This window comes from Bos grunniens, chromosome 15 (assembly GCF_055505025.1).
Source record: "Bos grunniens cultivar Pamir isolate PY7600 chromosome 15, Bosgru_T2T1.0, whole genome shotgun sequence".
NCBI lineage: Eukaryota > Metazoa > Chordata > Mammalia > Artiodactyla > Bovidae > Bos > Bos grunniens.
The window spans coordinates 8,453,078-8,476,612 of record NC_141179.1 but is presented as its reverse complement, the minus strand read 5'-3'; the positions used below and the strand labels follow the sequence as shown (position 1 = coordinate 8,476,612).

The 23,535-nt window shown below is 34.3% G+C and overlaps 1 protein-coding gene across 3 annotated transcripts in view; it reads right to left on the bottom strand.

The window, feature by feature from the left end:
* Positions 1-16,077: 16,077 nt before the first annotated feature.
* Positions 16,078-23,535, bottom strand: part of PGR (progesterone receptor) — a 111,215-nt gene continuing 103,757 nt past the window's right edge. For all 3 annotated transcript variants that reach the window (XR_015141765.1, XM_086338905.1, XM_086338907.1), the window contains 2 exons: positions 19,289-19,446; positions 16,078-16,503 (listed from right to left, as the gene is read on the bottom strand). Coding sequence is in view for 2 of the 3 variants with exons in the window: in XM_086338905.1 (XP_086195031.1) it covers positions 16,348-16,503; positions 19,289-19,446 (314 nt within the window). In the remaining variant the exon portion in view is untranslated. The remainder of the gene's footprint in view (positions 16,504-19,288; positions 19,447-23,535) is intronic.

The window sequence follows — 23,535 nt, the reverse complement described above, 5'->3', positions numbered from 1 at the left end:
AAGCAAAAAGATAATTCAAGTACAACATATATCTGGGTAAGAGGATCAATTTAGATACTAGATTGTCATGTTTGGAACATGGTTAAAATAATGAATTTGATATGCAGAAGTGAATAAAATATATCAGCACTAATAATGCATTTTAACAGCAATGTTTTAAATGATAAATTTCTATTTATTACAAGATGAATTAACTTATACATCTCTAGAGGTACATTTTCTTTTCATGTCATTCAAAAATTCCATATAGAAAAATATACTGATTCAGAGAACAATTAAAACATAATGACGTTCAAATTAATACAGAAGACATTATTAATTTGAAATACACATTTTGAAGATGATTTTTAAATAACTAATTTTTACCTTTATCATGCACACTGTTAATTTTCAGTTGAAATTATTTCACAATTAACTTGGACTTAATAAAATGACATCCATATTCCCATCTAAACCATTTATCCTCGGGGTATGGTTTGAAGCTATTCGCTTGTTATTCTAAGCAGTTATAACAATAGGATTATATGAATATAACAGGGAAGAATTAAAATGCAAATTAACATTTTGAATTATAACATTAAAATCAGCTTCAAGAAAGTTTAAAGGAAAACGTAATTTGTTTTTCAGAACCAAGGTGTTATTAAAGCAAATGTGTAGAGAGGAGATGGAAAGACGAAAGGAATATTGTTTTTGTGTATCAGACACAAATCACTATTTCAGAGAATTAGAATTTACTGACAATAAAGTACAGAAAGTAGGTTTTAATGCAGGAAAAATACATTAGTTTTGAAAATATCACAAGTCAATATTTTAAATTTCATTAGTGTTATATACTATAGCTATCCAATTTTATAACTGAGAGGGTAAAAGTCACTTTGGGGAAATTTCTGTAAGTAACATAATTTTCAGATTATTGATAGATGTGTAGGAAATAAAGAGTAAGTTTTCCTTTCATTGTTTCAGAAGTTAAATGGAAACACTCAAGTTCAAATTGCATGAGGTTAAACAAAGCCAAGATATAAATTAAAAATCTGTTGAAAGTTAGATTGAACTACTTTTGTCTAGATTTCAATGTAAAGAAAAGGCAAAGTTAAAGAGTCTACAATGCAGTGAATGGAACTGTAAGTTCCAAAGCTTTTGAGATACCTGTATATCATATGTCCTCATTTTTCAGATAGGGAAAATGAGGTTCAGACAGGTTAGGTAATTCACACTGGCGCAGGAAGAAGTGTCAGAGTACAGCATAGAACACAAGTCTTTTAAACTTCCACACTATTTCCCCCTGTATTTCAGCCTGCACTGATGACCCTTGTTCTCTCTTGTAAAAGGAACCTAGCTACATCTTTCTCTAGATTGCTGTGTACGCGAGCTTGCACTCATGCGTGCATGTGGAGTTGAGACATTCTGCATTCCAGAATACTTTCAACGTAAGCCCTACTTCAGTATAGATAACTTGACATTGCAATAAGTTAAAGAGTTATAGCTCCACATGATATATGCAACTTCATTCTGTGCAAGAAAGTTATTACAAATATGAAAATGATGTAAAGATAAATAACCTCTGAATCGAGTATTTTCTTAGTTTTTGGAAGAAATTTATTTTGTATCTCCACAGCAAAGGTACAATGAACCACCAGACAAGAGTCTTAGATGGCCAACTCAGATAATTTAGAAACAAACAATAACCTCTTCCTGTCCCCAGATCACCTCTACTTGGGCTGGTTTCCTCACTGCAAAAACATATTTGTTATTAAAAAACACTCTATTAACTGAGCTACTTGTAGAGAAGATATTAAGTATACATGAACATTAAACATGGAATTATTTTGTTTTCATAAAATGTGCTTTAAATGAAGTCCTTTTAAATAGCAGTCATAAACATGAGTCTCCATTTGGAAGGAAGAAAAATTCACAGGATGTGCAAACAACCATTTTTGACAATATTCTTTTTTTTTTTTTCTTTTTAAGAAAAAACCCTCTTAGCAATCACCTATGAAAGGTTGTGGTCGAGCAGACTGAGCAGGTCCACAAACTCAAGCCTGAGCTTAGCAGCCTGAAGGTGCGCAGACTGGGGAGCCCAGCCCCAAGGTGGGCTTCCACACACACTGCCTTCTCTCACGTGCTTCTGTGCCCAACCAGCATTCTCATTTGCAGGGTGAGGATTTTCACTTTTATGGCTTTTCAACAAATAAGGAGCTCTATCAGTGAATTTATTGGTTTGGTTGTTAAAAATCATATTTATTTGGCCACCAAAAGTTGATTTACTAATGTTAACTACCTACATCGTAAAATATATGTTGTAACTATTAAGGATTTTTAGCATGTGCTTATCTATTTCTTAGAAAAAATATATCTGTATAGTGTTTTACAGTGTGCAAAGGAATTTTATAGACATCTCATTTAAAAGCAAAGCTCTTTGTTGAAATATTCTCTGCTAGGTAGGTGAAGACATTGAGCTTCAAAGAATTGAAGACAGATACTATGATCACAAAGCATTACATTTTAGGGAACTGACGAATCTTTTAAAACTAAGTGCAATATTGCTGTTGACTTTTTCTACATGTATTCGGGTAACTTTAAGAACTATTTGAAACTGGTCCTTAGACCTCTACTTACGAGATAAACAAGTATGCATGCTCTGGTTCACTCCATGCTTACCTTTTTTCAACCAGGTCATCATCATTATTATTATTTTTTTTTTAGAAATTCTTAGTGATAATTATCCTTTAATAAATGAACAACATACTTCAACCAAAATTCCGAAATTTGACCAAGCTAACTGTAGATCCCCTGGCTCAATTAACGTGAATATAGTAGTTCTCCCCTCAGCTTAAATTTTGTTGCATAATTTATAGATTTTTCCCCTTTTCTATAATTTCTCGCATTTTGTGGGAATTTAGATAATATGAATTTCTTACCACGCATAATTTCAATAATTTACATGTCATTTAGGAACTTGAATAACTGTAATAATGGCTTGTAAACTATTAAAATTTCACAAAAAATCTAATTCTTTTTGGACATTGATCCAAATTCCTAAAATTATTCTTTCCTTTGATAAATTATTTATAACTCTATAATGTTTCAGCAAGAAGAGTACATCTTTAAATCACTGTCACCATTAGGAAATGTGTAAAATTTGTGAAGAACAAAAAAAGTCTGACAAATAAAAACATTTCTTCTATTTCATATCATCCACATTGGTCTGATTTAAATCTTACTTAAAGGAAACAATTTCATCGTGCAGTTCTGCTAAAACTCAATAAATTCAGGAAGAATTTCAAAATTTAATTATGAATTCTATGAATAATTTTATATTTACCACAATTGTTTCTCTTTATCTAGAACATGGTCCAACTTTAAGTAATTTTTAACAAAAATACTTTGTGTCTGTATCTGTCTTACCTTTAAATAAAGATTATATGGTTATTTATCTTAACCTTCTGGTACACAAGGATTAAAACACAGAGCAAGATATTTGAAGTAGGATAGGCACTAAGGCATCAATTTATCAAAACCACTTAGTAAATATAATAATGGAAATATTGAGAATATATCCTCAAAATTCCAACCATTAAAAAGCACTCATTGCCAAGGCACTTGGAGCCACCCTGAGGCTACAAATCAAGAAACTTTGACTTTTAAGGATGTATATTATACTCCCTAATTTCACTTTGAGTAGGATTTTAAAATATACTTTAATATGTATATATTTTAAAAGGCACTGTATTCTAGTAATTTTTAAGACCTAGAAGCTATCAGTGAACTGTTCAATCCAAAGTTACTTCTCTATCAATAAAAGACCTGTTTTTACAACTACACAGACCATGTCAATTAACTGCTTGCACGAATCTCTGTCTTTCTCTATATATAATTTCTAGTAATTAAATCTGACTTAAATATTTAGTAATAAGTTTAATAGGGGAGGAGTTGAATTTCTTTTGATATTTGATGAATTCCTGAACAGAGGCTATAATGTTGGGAAATTGATGTTATTTATATTTTGGATTCCCCAGAAAAGTGACTCCCCATTCCAGAAGCTTTTTATACTTCTAGTAAGAATTCCAAAGCCAATTCACCTTCATGAGACTTAAACATACAGCACATCTATTAATAAGGATGATTTTGTTTCTTCATTTCTTAAATAAAAACTATTACAAAATATTTAATATGTATGCCAGGAAAACTAATTTAATTTGGAAAAAAAAGTGACAGAATGTCCTTTTTTTTTCTCTTTTTTTGAAGAGCACTAGTGCAAGAAATTGTTTTTCAAATTTAATGAACTACTCTGAACCTGTCTTCTCTACTGTAAAATGGAACTCAATATTTAACTTGCAAAGATTACTGTAAGAACTAGAGATAATATATGTAAAATTCCTTCCCAATACAAGGCCTGTACATAGCATCTACTCAAGTAGCAGCTAAAGGGACTGGTAATATTTATCAAATCATATTGATTCCTGATCTAAATAAACAGGAATTGATATCAACACAGATTAAAAAAAGTAGAAGCAGTGGGATTCTATGAATTAAGAATGAATATATACTCACACCATACTCTTGCCTGGAAAATCCCATGGACAGAGGAGCCTGGTGGGCTGCGGTCCATGGGGTCGCTAAGAGTCGGGACACAACTGAGCGATTTCACTTTCACTTTTCACTTTCATGCACTGGAGAAGGAAATGGGAACCCACTCCAGTGTTCTTGCCTGGAGAATCCCGGGGAGAGGGGAGCCCGGTGGGCTGCTGTCTATGGGGTTGCATAGAGTTGGACACGATTGAAGCGACTTAGCAACAGCAGCAGCAGGGATGATTTTTGATCTTACAAGGAGCTATCAAGGGAATGTTTTTACACAACTATGTATGACTTCAACAGGAACTTATTTACCAAAGGAGCATATTTGCATATGTCCAGTATTAAATTATATTCATAGTAATGAAACCAAATTCACAGTAATTGTCTGAAGTACTTTGTTAACAATTAGATTACATTATTTTCACTCTAATGTTAAATGCATTAAATTTCATATGAAAATCAATAATATTTTGTATAATAAGTATTAAACCTTTTACTTCACCAGTGTGATACACTGCATTATTGAATCTTATTAGAAAACAGTTGAGTGCATTTTGTCTTCATGAACAATTAGCTGGGTTCAATGTAATTGTCTTGAGAGTCAGTCCTTGCTTCATTAAAACACACACACAGTCAAGTATATTACCTATATAATATATAACCTATATAACCTCACCACATTCACTACCATACAACCTGAAATGTTGATCATAAATTTAAAGTGACTGATGATTTTATGCATCTTGTATATAACTGTATTGAGGTTTCGGGTGCATTAACTCATTAAGAAAGACATATAGAAGTGCTTATTTTAATATCACACAGACTAATTAATTAGTGGTAAATTGTTGTTTGAAAAATATATTTCACTTTCAAACTACCAACCAATTTAATGTCAGAGCCCTGTCAAGTGGAACAGACTGACTCAGTTTTTTCACGTGAATCACAAAATATTTTCTCTGAAGTCTACCTCTAGTGTGGAAACAAAGCGGAGTTCTGAACATTAGATTGAAAAGAAGTGTGTGACGCGCTTGTCAGGCACTCGCTGTCACCTGATTCTTAGTTTTGCATTTGTCACCTGACCATCACCAGGGAACCAGTGCCAGCCAAACACAAAAGGAGAATCTAATCCTCACTGTAAGAACCTCAGATGAATTTCAAATATTGTCTCTCTGCTTAAAAATGAGGAGCTAGGAGTGTGGAACTGGACTCAAGAAGTATATCGGGGCTAAAATATCTTTCAAGGTATAAATCTTCTGTATTAACACTACAATCTACTGAAAATAGGAGAGTAGCAATGGAAACCTAAAGGTGTATGGATCTTGAGAGAGGAAAATGATGATTCCTTGTATCTCTTGCCAAATATTACACTAGTTTAACTAACAAGGAATAGAGAGGAGTTTTCATCAACTTCAACATAACAAAATGTAAAAATCAACTATGTGTCAAGAAGTCTACTAAATCTTTCAGCTGAGTACAAAGCATTAGATTAAAAATTAGTATGTGATGATGCCATTAAAAGCCCACTATAATTTTTACAGGTATGCATTTGTTACCAACCAGTAATTCCATGGACAGAGGATCCTGGAGGGCTAGAGTCCATGGGTTGGACATGACTGAGCACACACACATACACACAGAACCAGGAGTGTACAGGGGAAGAGAGAGTCTCACCCTCTTGACAGATAAATTCATATGATTCCAAAAGCACATCCAAAGAATATATTTATTGAGATATATTAATTTTGTGTTTTTCTTTTTGACACCTGGTCCTAGTCAGTTGGAAGCAGCTATGTTGCTCCAAGAAGAATTAGGACTGTTACAGCAGAAATGATTAAAGGAAGTTGACATTTACCTTCTGATTTCACAATTAGTCCTTGAAATCTAGAGCAAGACAAGTCTGGAGGATGGGACTTTCCAAGAAAAAAATAAAATGATTCTCTAAATCTCAAAGACATCCTCAAACAGAAAGGATTCCCAGGAATAGATGAAAAAGACTCAGTCTAAGACCCAGGGGAAGCCTCCAACAGACAGGAAGAGGAAGTGAGAGGCGTCTGTGATTCAGAAGAGGAACCTGGAAGAGTAAGAAGATCAGATGATAGCATCTCAGTTTTGAAGGAAGTGGGCTGAGCAAAAGAATACCTAGACTAGTCAGGGGAAATCCAAGAAAACCATGGCTTTAGTGCAAGGATATAAAGTCTGCAAACATCTCAGGAAAGCATGGATTCAACATGGTGCCGGCTGGGTGCGGGCTTTGCAGAAAAGGTGACCACACACAGAAGCCAGATGGGGAAAGCAGCTGGGCCTCAGAAGGATGTGCTGAGCCAGGAAGGAATGGAAGATTCTTTCAAAATCAGACAAGTCAGACAATCAGACAAAATCAGACAAGTCACAAAGAGGTCACAGCCCCCTGCATCCTGGACAAAAGAGAACAGATGCGATTATGAGCCGGTGTCTTAAACAAGAGGCGACAGCAGTGGGTTCTGATGAGCAGGCGTGGTGAGGGACGGGCGAGGCCACTGAGGTCCAGGAGAAAGAAGACCCCTTCCCATCGCCACTGCCCCCACGTAAGTGTCTTCCTTTTCCCAGTTGTCATGGGTTAGTGGAAGGGAAAAGGAAGAACAGCACTGGATGGAAACTGGGGAAGATAATTCAAAATAAGGCTCTGTGAAACGAAAAGCCACAGATAGGCTATTTCCATGTGCCAAGTTCGTTCCCCACTCTCTCACTCACCAGCCCTCCTTCCTCGACTCCACTCCCTCTGTGAAGGCATCACGAAGAAGTCTTCATGAATAAGACATCATCAAGAAGTCAAGACTCCTTGCAGAGAACCAAGCATTTTTGTATGTACTATTTTGCAATTATACTGAATAACAGCATCTGAAGAAGGATCTATACAAAAGATGTCTTAATTTTTTTTTAGCTGAATACAGCTTAGTTTCCCTTTCTTTTCCCATTTGCTGATTCTTAAGCTGTTCTAGTTCTTACCTTTGTGCAAAATCCAGGATCTTGAGATTTAATAGATGTGCAAAGGTGAGGATATTAGTAGAGGGGTAGAGATTGTTTGATAAGATTCTAGAATTTGGTATACTAAATTTCTTAGTTTTTTATCATCTTTTTTAATGAAAAATTTGAAATTTCAGCAGTGACAGAACAGGCATCTGACCTATGTTTGACAGTGTATACGGCATATTTTACCTATTTCCATAAACTCTGTCAGTTCTTTTTTTTTTTTAATCTCTGGAAAACTAGGGAGGAGGAAAGATCACCTCCAACTCTTATGTTTATGGCCACTATTTTCCACTAGAATACTGCAACTTCCTAACAAATGTTCTATCTCCAATTCTGTTCTCCAGATGGCAGTGAGGGTGAGCTTTCTTATACACCAATCTGAATTCTGCTGCTCTCCTGTTTAAACAGGCATCAAGACTGCACAATTGAACATGGTTACAAGACCATTAATTTCCTGGACCTGGTTTTCTTCCGCCTCATCATCAGCTCCTACCCGTCCTCTCACCATCAGGTCTGTGCCTGTGCCGTTACCTCCTGGCTGGAATACTCTTCCCTTCCTGCCTTGAGCATTTGTTAATTCTGCATGCTCAACTAATTATTAAACCACTTTTAGATCACGACCGAGAAACCTTTTATCAAGATGCCTTTGTCCACTCTTAAATGCAGCCTAGGTGCCCCTCATGTGCTCCGATGGCTCCTTGTACTTTCTCTACCATGACATTCAGTACACAACATCGTAACTATCTATTTACCTGAGTCTAGTCCCCATCCAACTGTAGACTCAGAGAAGGTAGGATTGCTGTCTAATGTATTTTATTCATTACTTATCTCCACATTATGGTAGAATAACTGACATGTAACACAGTAATGTTTGTAACTGGTTGGTGAAGAACAAAATGATTCCTAAATAAGATAAATTTAAAAACTGACTCCTAAAGTAAGACTTTTCAACTTTGTAAAAAAAAAAAAACCCACAATTTTTTTGTTTTTTATTTCAGAGCTTTTTTCTTCTTTATATTAACATAGATAACTGAGGGTCAGTTACTTTATATTAATGTAAACTATTAATAAAATTTTAGTTTCAGAGTTGAAATGGATAATTTGTTCCTAACTTTTTCCTTCCTCCCCCTTCCTTCCTTCTTTCTTTCTTGTAGTCCCTCCTTCATTCTTCCTTTTCTGCTCCCTTTCTCTTTCTTTTCCCCTTTCTTGTCTCTCTCCCTGTCTCTTTCTCCCCTCTCCTTTTTCTCTCCCTGCTTTTTACATGTTGACACCTAACTGGTAGCTAAACAGAAACTTAAAGATCAGTGATTTTTTTCTAAACTATTTATCCTCAAGTTAGAAAATGGGCATCTTTATTAAAAAGCAAAAAGTAAGCTTCTCGGCATATTTATACTTTATATGATTGGAGAGTATGTGATTATTTTTCTAGCATTTACCATTGTTATCATTGTAGATAATCATGTTTTGTATCATCAGCATAATTGTTCACTCAATAATAAAGGAGAAAAGCTACTGTTTACAGTACTTCTCCATTTCACTTCTGTAAGTTGTATTTACTCCTTGCAAAATATGAAGAATTTTTATATTTTTCTTGTTTTTATCCCAAATTTCAACATGAAAAACTTAAAAAAAAAAACTCTATGTCCTGACTTTTCTTGTGGATGTACATGTATCAGAAAAAGTGAAAATGCACATTGTACTCAGTTCATAAGAAGAAACTAAATTGGTTACAATGATGAGGTCTAAAGACTGCCACTTGAAAAATCTCTTTCTACCCTCAGTTATATCAAATACAGGACTCACCATTTTAAGTAAATGTTGGATACTATTCTTAGTCTATAGGGAATAAGCAGAGCTGCATATCTCTGTTTTGATGAGAATATGGTATGATTATATTAACTTTACATAAAGCTTCTGATGTTTCTCATGACTTTTAAAGCTCTTAGAGAAAGCAATGATAGATGCCCATTGATTATTTTTCTATTACATATTTTAAAAACATTTTTTCATTTACCCAATGAAAGTTGCACAAAACCCATTAAATTAGTGTGGATATGATTGTTAATGCTACTCAGCAACTCTAATTGATATGTCTTTGAATAAAAAATGTGAAGAAAACAAAACAATTATTTCTTAATAGGAATACAGTTTGGTGGGGAGATACTTAAAAATCTAGCTTTCTGAGGGTGGGGGTTCGTAAAAGTTTAATGGCAAAAGTTTTAAACAACTGCTTTCTATAAATAATTCATAACAACAACAAAAACCTCTCACAGGTAAGTAGATTTCATAGAAAGAGGTGTTAAGCTTTATATGTAACTGACAAGAGGAAAACATTTTAAGTAGGTTTCATTTAGAAAAAGTTATGCTTGCTAAATTGGATATATTAGGATTTGATGTATTAAGAGCAATTTCAAAAGATTACAATATCATTTAAATAGTTTGCTCATATATATCTAAATGTTGACCATGATACTGATGTCGCACTGCAGTTAATAATTTAATTTTCTTTAAAGCAATGGAGAGGGTAAGCTTTCTTAGCTGCTTAATTCACATTTCTCTGTAAGTCTTTTGTCAGTTAAAGCTTTCAACCAGCTTTAGCTTTCAAAAGCTTAAAGTAATGCCTTCCCATCTCTCCGCGAGTAGAAAGAAAGCAAACAAACTCATGTAAGGTCAGCATGACATAAAGCAACAAGAGCCAGTAAATTGAAAATGAGGTTGACATTTTGGGGCTAATCCAGCAGTCCTGTAACACTCTCCCAAGCTCCACAGCTGCACAGGGCCATGGACAAGCCGGGGCGCAGCCTCCAGGCAAGTGCCCGGAGCGCTGCCTTGGAACGCGATCAACTCCAAGAAGAGGAGCAGAGCCCTCTGAGATTGTCTTTGCTTCGGCCATAGGATATTTAGGTAATGTATGTGTTAAATCACTGCCACTATGAACAGGAGAACGAATCACTCAATCCTAAAGGAAATCAACCCTGAATATTCATTGGAAGGACTGAGGCTGAAGCTCCAATACTTTGGCCACCTGATGCGAAGAGCTGACTCACTGGAAAAGACCCTGATGCTGGGAAAGACTGAAGGCAGAAGGAAAAGAGGACAGCAGAGGATGAGATGGTTAGATAGCACTGCTGACTCAATGGACATGAATTTGAGCAAACTCTGGAGACAGTGGAGGACAGCATGGAGTCACAAAGAGTCAGACATGAGTTAGCGGCAGAACAACAACTATGAACTACTGCCCTTTAACTTATCACCAATGCCCCCTTCCCTAAATTCTCAAATCTTATCTAATGGTAGAGAGGACAAATTATTAAAGAAAACTACACTTAGCCTCTTTTCTTTCACGTTTTTAAGGCCATACTATTTCATGCCTAACCCTGGATGTACAGGTTTTATTGGCCCCAAGTAACTGATGGTCTGTAAGCACTTTTCCTGAGTTTAAATGGGAATGTGAGCCAACCTGAACACAGTTATCTAGACCCAGTTCACATTCTGGACTCATATGGACATAGATCAATCCATAGATCAATATGAATACCTGGATTGGTATTCATATTATTCATCCATAATATGAAGCAAGCAGTCATTTATTTTACTGCTTTTTGTTCAACTTGTGAAATTTGATAATTTGATAAGGACCAGAGAGTGTGGAATAATGGTATATTAAATAGATAATGTATGCAAGGTTGAGAGATAGAGACTGTCTTTTTCACTAAACTTTGAGTAGGGAAAACATAGTGAAACCACAGAAATCAAGCAATATTATCTTCATCAAAATCATTACATGGCTTAGTCTAGTGTGGATAAGCAATTTAGGACTTGGCAAACCTGTGAGATTTTCTGGCTATATATTTCCTGCAAAATTTAAGAGCTGCAAAAATTCCCCATATCCAACTGGTAGTTACCCTTTCTTGGGTTGTCTGCTTATCCATTAACTTTATCACTGGAGACATGGTTGATGAGTTCTTAAGTATAAAAATAAAATAGCTTTAAAATTGAAAAAATATGTTCTTTTGAGTACTTATACACCATTGCTGGAGATTATATGAATATTTAAAAGAACTGGTATTCTATTCTGAAATCTGGTATGCAAAGAGTACATGTACATGAGAGAAATTGCTCAGGTATTCACAGTAAAAACTCTAGAAATTTAATAGCTTTCTTACCAAAACAATGCAAGATCAAAGCAGACATGAAGATCTCTTCTGGGAATTTTATAACATACCCTTAAGGACAGGAATGATTTTTAGGGAGCTGATGACTTCATTATAATTTCCAGACCCATTGTTCTTTTATGCAGAATTATTACCACAGTAAAAATAATCTGAGCATGAACTATATAGCATAGATTTTTGGAATGCCTGTGTTTTAGTCAACCTCTCTATATTTTAAAGAAATACTTTTTTAAAAAGGTCAATATCAGTACCTTTATTCTTTGTATTATAATGAATGGAACTGGCTCTTTAGATTTTTGATAAAGCAGGCCACAAACTCGAAAGACTATATTTTTTTCAGAGGAAGAAATTAACTGAATACTTTGAACTCTAATTTCAAATCAAATATTTTAAATATTCATATGCACACAGAGGTAGCAATAAAGCAACTTCATTTTCTAGATTCCTTGGTTTCACTATAGAATATACCAGATTAATCTGATAAAATCACAACTCGAACTATGGCTTAAAGAAAACATAAAAATAGCAGTTACTATTTCTGAACACTTGTGTATTCATTTTCATTTCTATTAATCACAAAACAATTGGCACAGGCAATTTTAATCAGACTTGCTCAGAGGTATTAAACAGCAGAGAAAGGGAGAGTGGGTCTAGATCAGCTCTCTACACAGTACTCGCTATCCACTGTAGCTGTTTAGAATTTACAGGCTGACAGGGTATGGCTATTGGAGAAAACATACTACCTACCATATTTGCATATTATCTGCGCAGCAACTAATTATTTTAATGTGAAATATGAAAAATGATAGTACTGCCTAATTTAAAAGTGCCATTTTAAAAATAAAAACGCAATTGTTATATAACAGCTGACACTGGAGGTATAATTGCTTCAGACCCAAAGGGCTTCTCAAACCTTTTTCAGGGAAATATTTTTATTAACTCAATCATCTATTTCAGTGTCCTTCAAGTACTGTCTGATATACCACCTTCTTCGTGTGATTTAATTTCACTTTAGAGCCTCCAGAAAGCACATGACCTATAAAATTAAGATAAAAGTTATGCGACTACATCAGAACAGAGACATTAATAAGCAGAAATTTGTAGAGGAAAAGATTTAGAGGCTACATATCTTCCATTTGGTTATGTCATGTTCTTTTTCAAAAGCTTTAACTTTTTTAAACCTTAGCTTGAAATATTAAATCCTAGGATTCAGACACCTTCATTTTCTTGTGCTATAACAGGCACTCAATAAATATTTATTGAATGAAATCAGAGATGAGAAAATTTTGTATACTGAGGTTTTTAATACAAACCTCAATTGCATTTAGAATACAATTTAGAGCTACTTATATTTTCTTAAGAAACAAATTTTCTTATATTTGTGGAATTTTTATTAGGGAGGGAAATAATACTCCATTCTGTTTTAAAATTTAGAACAGGGAGCATAAAGTGTGTTCTTACTAAATGAAAAATGTACTTATATTTTCTATGTTATAGTCAGTACAAGGAGAAAACTCACAAAGCAGGAAAAGAAAAGGTGGAATATTTAAAGAGTTGAAGTTAGGGGCCATGGGAAGAGAAAGTGATCAAGTCATGCACACGGAAACACATCCTGATGCAACAAACCCACATGGGATTCATTGTAATACCAAACCCAGAGAGCATGTCATTCAACTCCCCGACAAGGAACGTGACTGTCCTATAGCAAAGCGGCTCTCAGACTAGTAGTAGAGTAAGAATATAGAATAATGCACTATTGTAATCCAGAACTGCACAAAATCTGCGGAACCTTAGGAGAAAAAAAGTCACTCTCTGGAAGATGCAGGGAAGATACGACAGAAGTGATGTTTTGCTGAGCCTTGAGCTGAGACAGGACTGGTATCAAAAGGGGGAAATAAAGGCGGAAGACTGACCCTAAAGATTTGTGTGATTGGAATAAAAGGTGAATGTATGACAGGGGAGGATAAAGAGAGTCAAGTTACAGGAACCGATGTTTGAACATCATTTCAGAGTGACTCCTATGTCACTGCATTGATAAGAAGAGTGGACCAATTAAAATACAATTTTTGAAGATGGAGCCTAGGAAAGGATATTTGTAACAAGCTCTCCTAGAGATTGTAGTGGGCTTCCCTGGTAGATCAGACAGTAAAGAATCTATCTGCCTGCATTGTGGGAGACCTGGGTTTGATCCTTGGGGTGGAAAGATCCTCTGGAGAAGGGAATGGCTACCCACTTTGGTATTCATGCCTGGAGAATTCCATGGATAGAGGAGCCTGGTGGGCTACAGTCCAGGGGTCACAAAGAGTCAGACAGTTGAGCGATTAATTCTTTCAGACTGTAATGTGCAGCTATATATATAGTTGAGAAACACTGCAGTAGGTGACTGGAAGTCAATGAGTATTTTCCAGTGAGGAAATGGCAAAATTAGATCCATTTTAGGAAAATAACTTTGGCCTGGAGAATGGAGAGAGAATGAGTCTGTGTGTTTAAGACTTTGAAAGACTAGACAGCAGTCAGCATTGCATCAGAACACACCTGTATTCACTGAAAAAGACATGTAGACAGACACACTAAGGAAGAGACCTTTTTTTACTAATGTTAAGACTATTTGAAATTCTTGGTTTAAACTCTTATTGAATGTTATAACCAAGCATTATGAAATTTGTTTATTACCTGTTTGGGACATGGACCTAAAGAACTCAAGCCATGGGTCCTGGTTAGAAATTGTTTTAATCCCTATTTCAAATGCCTTATGAAGATTCACTGTTTACAGCTGCTCTATATCTAATTCATTTTGAAAATGGAAGAAGTTATTGGCAAGAAACAGTTATGGTAACATTATGATCTGCCAGGTTTTTTTGGTCAGATGAAATCACTTTATCTTGTTTTGGGGGTTGTATTATTATTCATTAATTGATGATTCTATGTTATTGCCCCTTGGTAAACTTTAAGTATCTATCAGTTTAAGGGAATGGGTAATTTAAAAATGCATTAAGAAATCAGATGCTTTAGTAAATGTTTCCTATATTGTTTTCAAAGTTTTTTTTATTTTTCTCATTAGTAACTATTAATCTGCATAAAGTAGTATGCTTTATTTATAAGGGAATGTCCAATTTTAAAGAAATTTCAAAAAAGAATTAGGTCTACTAGTTTCTCTGAACTGTTAAAAATTATATATACGCCTAAAATTGGTACAAATTATTTTATTTAGAAGAAAAAATGATTGGTTTTTGTTTTTACCAGTGTTTCTTCCTGTTTTATATGTGTGTGTGTGTGTGTATTTTTTTTTTAAAATAGGTCTATTTAAAAAAACAGTGACACCTATTTTTTTTTACATAGACCTGTTTAAAATAGTGACATCTAGGTGTCCAGTGATATCTCAGGAAAAAACTCGCGTGTCTCCAAAGGGATATTTTCAGCTCATATAACAATGTGAATTGTGTGTTTTCTAGTTATTGGTTATATTATTTTAAGCCAGTATTTAATGTTTCCTAAAATATCTCTTAGACTGGATCAGAGACACTGAAAACATTTTAACTGTGATTTGTCCACTATGCCCACTCAATAGAGTAATACTTATCTCTTTTTTCCCCTCCCTTCTTTTTTTTCCCCCCACCTACCCTCCATCCCTTTCTTCTTTGATGTGAAAAGTGAGTAACAAGCTCTGACCAAAAGGAACATTCTACAGGAAAGTTATTGTTACAGGAAAGTTATTATTAAATATGAGGAAATATAATAGAGACTTGTTAAGGATAAGTGACTGTCCACATGCCCTAGATGTAGTGGGTGGAGTTAGACCACAGACTTTCTGGCTTCCTATTTCAATTCAGAATGCCTGGTTAAAGGACAATTCCCCCCGCAAAAGGCTAGTAGAAAACTGCAAAACTCGTGATATACTTGTCATAACACTATGGCTCTCCTTCCTTAATAACCTCCTTAGAGATCTGTGTTTCAGATCTGGGAAACAGTCTTAACATATAAGCTGGTTTTCTTAGTTTGAGGAGCATCAATCTATTTCAAGAATTTTAAACTCTTTTTCTATATATTTTTTGCATTAAAAACCCTTTGGAAAATATGGTTAAGGTTATAAATTACCTTCTCACAAAAAAGTATATACACTCACATAGCTATAATTTTGCATACCAATTTGTTTCATTTTTGTAAATATAATCAGGGAGACAAAAGGAGCTATATAGAAAGAACATAGAACAGCTTTTTGTTTTTACGTGTAAGATTCTTCTTTTCTCTAAAGTAGCTTTGTTATATGTGAAAGATAAAAATGTCACCCGAATGATATGAAATGATACGGATAAGATTAACATTAACAATCACTTTAGTACTGTTTCAACCTTGCAAACTCTTAAGGAAAATATGGGTTCACAAAAACACTAAAAATCTGAATTATGCTTTATAAAGGAAAACAATTAAATCTCACAACTTTTCTTTGAAATTTACACAGTATGACACATTATAAATGTAAGGCTTAGAGAAAAACAGTAAAAACTCGTGACCTCATAAATCATGACCCCCCCAAAAAAAAACAGACATAGCACAAAGTTTAATTTTTTAAAGATAAAAATGGCATTCACTTTTTATGAAAGAGAAGAGGTTTCACCATCCCTGCCAAGATCTTGGGTAACTGTGCAGCAATAACCTCAGACATCATTTCTGGAAATTCAACACTCAGTGCCCGGGACTGGATAAATGTATTCAAGCAGTACAGATGAAGTTGCTTGACAAGCTGTTGGTTTAACAAACAGATAAGAAACATGTAAGGAAAATAATACATTTCCAAACTATGTAAACATCAAAGCTTATTTTTCTAATAATAGAAATGCTTCAGATGTTGTTTTTTACCGAAATGAAAAAACTCCCTCCATTTCCAGAATAATATATAAGATATTACATACATATGATGAAACATTCTAATATATAGAAAGATTTCAAGAAATGAAAGTATTCTGTAATCCTATTGGATAAGCAGTGTGAACATTTGGTATATTTCAAGTTTTTCTGGTTACACATACTCAAGTATATGCATAATATATATATGCATATATATTTCCATAAATGAAATTACTTTATAGTCTATTTCTTAATCTAGCTTTTCCCACATAACAATAGGCAAACTCTTCTATGTCAATACAAACAACCCAACCTGATTCATGTTAATCTAACTTTTTTTTGGCCACACTATACTGCATACAGGATCTTAGTTCCCCAACCAGGGATCAATCCCACACCCCCTGCACTGGCAGCACAGAGTCTTAACCACTGCGCTGCCAGGAAGGCATTATTTTAATCTAATTTTAATTCTGTCAAAATAATATTTTGCACATATTTTTGAAAGTCAGATAGTACTGCAAGACCTACAGGAGCAAAAACACAGATGCAACCACTTTGAATTACTTTAGTTTGGGTCATTTGATATTTACCTCTGTATTTCTAATAAATTATACTTCCCAAAGTTTACATTATTAAGATCCTATTAAATAAGGATTTAGCTTTCTTGTATTATACACCCATCTCCTCAACTACACATACTTTCTCTTCTTCCTATTCTCTATATAGATATATCTCAATGTTTGACTAAATCAATATCTAGCATTTATATTATAAAAATTTTTATTGTTTCTTGCTGGATTACATTTCCTTTCCTATATGAGTTACTTTAATTTTGCTAGTGCTAATCACCTCATGTTTTTCTGCTTTTTTTTGTTTGTTTTTTCTATATTTATCACAAAGCCATAGTCAAATTCTCTGACAGAATTGTAAAAACGTACTTCAGTATGTTCATACAATTAGTAATATCTCAAATCTAACTTTTTTTTTCTTGGTGCTAGTACCCTGAAACCCTGTGCATTAATTACTGTGCTGGGACACCCCTTTGTGTCTCTCCTGGGTTGAATCTCATACTCCTTTGGCTTACGCCAGGGTTCTGTTGTAAGAAATCCTGCAGATGCCCTTGAGAAAGGCTGTATTTGAGGTAAGGTCTAGGAGACCTTGAAAGTCTGAAAATACTTTCATGATGCCATCATATTTGTTTGATGGTTTGGCTGGTACAAAATTCTTTGAAGATTTTTCTTTCCTTCAAAATTCTCCATTATTTTCTGGGTTCTAGTGTTTTTGTTGAGAAATTCTACAACATTCTGAATCCTGATGATTTGATGTGACTTGCTTTTTTTTCCACTGGTATATTTTAGGATACCCTCTTTATTCTGGGTATGCTTAAATTTTACAATAATGTGCCTTGGTTCAATTGGGTTGAGTCTGTATACTCTTATGCTCAGAAAATTCATATCCTTCAGTTCTAGCAATCTTTCTTTTAAGATTACTTATGCAATTTCCTCTCCTTGATTTTTTCCACTCTTTCTTTTGGAGATTACTACGAACTAGAAAATGAAGCCCTGTGGGTTAATCCCCTAAATTTGCTATCTCTCTACATTTTCATATCTTTTTCTTTTTTGTTACTTTTATCTGAGTTTTCCTGAGATTTATATTTTCTGAGTTTTATATTGAATTTTTAATTTATGCCCTCCTTTAATTATCCAAAAGTATTTTCTCACTAAATGTTCTTTTTAAAATGTTTTCTAGTCTTTTTTCATGGATGCACCATCATTCTTACTTCTGTGAGTATTTTAATTTTTGATGCTTTCTTCTGTTATCTGCACTGGAGCTTTTTCCTTCAAGTTACATTTTTTTTCCTGTTTATTTTGTTCTCTGCCTTACATTTGGGAGACTTTTATCTAAATGGCTAATAATTCTTGGCTGTTCACATTCAGCAGTGAGGCCTCATATTTGATCTAATGAGCAGAGAGATTTTTATGCCTTTATTATTTTAGTGTTTCTGAACACAGTAATGATAAAAGTTTGTATGCAATACATCTTGACTAAGATGTATTGCTGGATTAATTTCCAGAATTGTATTGTAATTGTAATTTCCAGAACCCTATATATTTATCCAGTTTGGTGTTAGGCATTTCTAAGGTGTTTTTTTTTTCCTTCATGTATAAGCAGTGAGGCATACATATCTTAAATACTTGCCTAATTATTTAAGATAAACCCTAAAAAGTGGGGATTTGAAAGAATGCAACCTTTAACTATTACCACTCGTTGCGCTAGATTATCCATCAGCATTGTTGCTGACTTATAACTCCACCCAAAATGGTATGAGAGTCTTATTCTCCACGTCCCTATCTTTGCTTTTCCAGTTTACATAAAATATTTTCTAACTTAAGACAAAAACATTTTGGAGCATTTTCAGGAATATGTATCACAATTCCTATCAACCATTACATGACTCTCAAATTTCACAAATACTAGTAAAAGGATATTTCAGTGATCTATACTGAAAATGAAAAAAGCACAATATAAATTGTGAGCAGTATGATGCAAGTACTGTTTTAAAGTCTAAGTACAAACATAAATTTGACGAACACACATGAAGTAAAACTTGCACTTCACACTAAAGTAATAGATAGAATTCAGAAAACAATCACTGATATTCTAAAAACCAAAATACTTACATCATGCAAGTTATCAAGAAGTTTTGTAAGCTGATAGAAACGCTGTGAGCTAGGGACAACTCCTTTTTGCCTCAAACCAATTGCCTTGATGAGTTCTCTAATGTAACTTGATCTCATCTCTTCAAACTGGTTCTGACTTCTTAGTCCTTCTAAAGGAACTGTAAGAAGATAATTACAAGTGGCAGTTATGTTTAAAAAGATGACCCTAACACTTTATAATATAAATTTCTGAACTGTACAGTGATTTCTTTTGATACGCAACTCTAGAAACAAATATCTAAATAGAAAAGAGTGCTACTAACAGTTTTAGGACATGTAAAACTTCTAGTTCTTTTGAAGAATATGGTAACAACAACCAGGTAAGTTAAAGAACATCTCAGCTTATTTTAGAGCCATATTAATGGATTATGCATTTGACTTAGCATCTGCTCAAAAGAGCATCTGACATTATTGTACATTCCTGCCTCAAATATTTAGTTTAAGTTTACAACTACACAAATGCTTTAGTTTAAGTTTACAACTACACAAATGCTGCATCTTTTTTTTTTTTCTTGTCTCCTGACTATTGATACAAGAAAAAGTCATTGATGTTTGCATTTTCTCTTATATTCAGCCACTTGGCTATACTCTATTTTATTTATGTATTCATTTATTAATATTATTAAATATAACAGTTTTTGATGGATTATCTTTTTTTTTTTTTTTTTTGGTATACAACAATATCATACTCAAATAATATCCTTATTTTCTCCTTTCCAACAGTTGTAGCTGTCATCTCTCCTTCATGGTTCAATACATTGTTTAAGTCTTCCAGAACAATATTAAATAATAACAGTAATGGTAAATACTCCAATTTTGTTGCTGATTTTATTGTTAAATGCCTCTCATTTCCATTATGATGTTAACTGGTAATTCACACTTCTACCTCAGAAACCTTTAGTTCATACATCCAAATCTTAGGCACAGCGCCCTACTATAGCCCATTCTCTTGTTTCCACTACGTAGTCAATAAACCTACAGCCTTTCTCCTAAGTCTTTCTGGTTCTTCTGTTGTGACCTGTCTGAGAGGTCCTGGTTGGTTTCTTTAGCAACTCTATTACCAGAACTCCCAGCTCCCTTATTTCCTTTTACTTCGGTCGCAACTGTCCCACAAACAAATCTTCAACCATAAGCGAAATTTCTGCAACTATATCCAGATTACTGAAAGAAAAATCACATAATCTATGGATTTATGCATCTAGATATTTATGATCTTCACCTTTAGCAATATTTCTAGAGAGAAGTGTACTTCATTTGAGCAAAGTCAACTCTATGTCTCCAGCAAAGGTAGATAAATAAAGCTTTTAAAAAACCTCTTTCTTTATTCCCTGTATCCCAACAGACCTTGACTTCTACTTCCCTTGGAAAAAGAAGGCCAGAGATAATAAGCCAATAGAAACTAAGAGTTAACTCTGGTTTAGAGTCTTCAAGAGCTCAGATCCTCAGTATAAAAGGGACTTACATAATTTGGGCAATAGGACACTTTTGCGCCAACTGAAAACTTAACTGTATGTATATCATGTTGAAGCCTGTCTTGACATCAATGACTCTCTTGTATCAATAGTCAGGAGACAAAAAACAAAAAAGATGCAGCATATGTATAGTTGTAAACTTAAACTAAATATCTGAGACAGGAATGTACAATAATGTCAGATGCTCTTTTGAGCAGATGCTAAGTCAAATGCATAATCCATTAATATGGCTCTAAAATAAGCTGAGATGTTCTTTAACTTACCTAGTAAACTTAACTGTATGTGTATCATAACATATAGTGTTATAACATATAGTATCATAACCTATTCCCTTTATTTCATATAGCAACTATTTTAAACATCCATAACTCTTTTTAACAATCCCAACCAATTTTCACATCTCCCTCACTCTTCACCATGACTATAAAATTATTTTTTCTTCTGATTACTGAAGTATTGTTTTCTCATTGGGCTTTAAAGAGCTGGAAAACTAGTAACACAAAGCCTTCAACACTATCCATCTACCTGTTGAGGACCAGACTTGAAGCAATTATCCTTACTTCAGGAAAATCAGGCCTAATCTCATCCTGCCTCATGCTATTAGTATCAACCACTAACAACATGCTCCCAGAATATGATAATCTAATCACTAGGCTCTCATCCCATGCTCCTGGGATATCTCTGGAAATTATTCTCCTTTCTACTCACTTCCTTAGATTTCAGATCTATGATGAACCAGCTGTAAAAAGTTATTTCTATTTTATTTGAGCTCTTTATATTAATTCATTGTTTTCTTAATTATTACTCAGCATTACATGACTGGAGAATTTTCTCTGAGATTCTTATTGATTCCATATGTGGGTTTTCAGCATTTCTTGTAAATATATTAGTGGCAAGTGGGACAGAGTGAGTAAAGGGCATTTAGCAATATGCTTGCTATTTTAGATGAGAATACTTTAAAAAATACTTATTTTTGATTTAGTTATTTAAAAATAGTGTGTATCAATTAGAAAAATTTTGAAAAATACTGAAAATACAAAGAAAATTATAAGTCACCTGAGATCCTACAATCCAATAGTTTGGGATATTTAATAATATATTGAGAATATTTACATAATTAAATCATTAAAAATTGTTCATATATGAATGTTTTAATTCTCACATAAAATTTAATATCACAGAAATGTGTAGTAAATGCAAGTTATTTAATTATTTTATCATTCAACACTTGCATCATGCAACATCATGCAATATTTTACTAATATAAACAATACTTGCACTCATCTCACACTTGCTCAAAATTCTCTAAGACAGGCTTCAACAGTACGTGAAATGTGAACTTCCAGATGTTCAAGCTGGATTTAGAAAATGCAGAGAAACCAGAGATCAAATTGCTAACCTCAGCTGGATCATCAAAAAAGCAAGAGAGTTCCAGAAAAAACATCTACTTCTGCTTTATGGACTATGCTAAAGCCTTTGACTATGTGGACCACAAGAAACTGGAAAATTCTTGAAGAGATGGGAATACAAGACCACCTGACCTGCCTCTTGAGAAACCTGTATGCAGGTCAGGAAGCAACAGTTAGAACTGGACATGGAACAACAGACTGGTTCCAAATAGGAAAAAGGAGTACGTCAAGGCTGTATATTGTCATCCTGCTTATTTAACTTATATGCAGAGTACATCATGAGAAACGCTGGGCTGGAGGAAGCACAAGTTGGAATCAAGATTTCCGGGAGAAATATCAATAACCTCAGATATGCTGATGAAACCACTGTTATGGCAGAAAGCAAAGAAGAACTAAAGAGCCTTCTGATGAAAGTGAAAGAGGAGAGTGAAAAAATTGGCTTAAAGCTCAACATTCAGAAAACTAAGATCATGGCATCCGGTCCCATCACTTCATGGCAAATAGAAGGGGAAACAGTGGAAACAGTGACAGACTTTATTTTTGGGGGCTCCAAAATCACTGCAGATGGCAACTGCAACCATGAAATTAAAAGACACTTGCCCCTTGGAAGAAAAGCTATGACCAACCTAGACAGCATATTAAAAAGCAGAGACATTACTTTGCCAACAAAGGTCCATCTAGTCAAAGCTATGGTTTTTCCAGTAGTCATGTATGGACGTGAGAGTTGGACTATAAAGAAAGCTGAGTGCTGAAGAATTAATGCTTTTGAACTGTGGCATTGGAGAAGACTCTTGAGAGTCCCTTGGACTACAAGGAGAACCCACCAGTCCTTCCTAAAGAAAATCAGTCCGGAATATTCATTGGAAGGACTGATGCTGAAGCTGAAACTCTAATACTTTGGCCACCTGATGGGAAGAACTGACTCATTGGAAAAGACCCTAATGCTGAGAATGATTGAGGGCAGGAGGAGAAGGGGACAACCGAGGATGAGATGGTTGGATGGCATCACCAACTCAATGGACATGAGTTTGAGTAAGCTCTGGGAGTTGGTGATGGACAGAGAAGCCTGGCGTGCTGCAGTCCATGGGGTCGCAAAGAGTCGGACACTATGATGTCATTTCTGATATTTAAAGGATATATTCTTATAAGTGGAATTATTAGAGTAAAAGGTATTAACTTTCTTAACACTCAAAATATATATTTCTAAATTATCAACACTTCTTACTATTTATGTTGGGTGGTTGGTTCTGAGCAATTTTCATTTAGGGTAATCTTTTTTTTAGAGAGAAAAATAAAATATCATCTCATTTTCATTTCTCCAATTGTT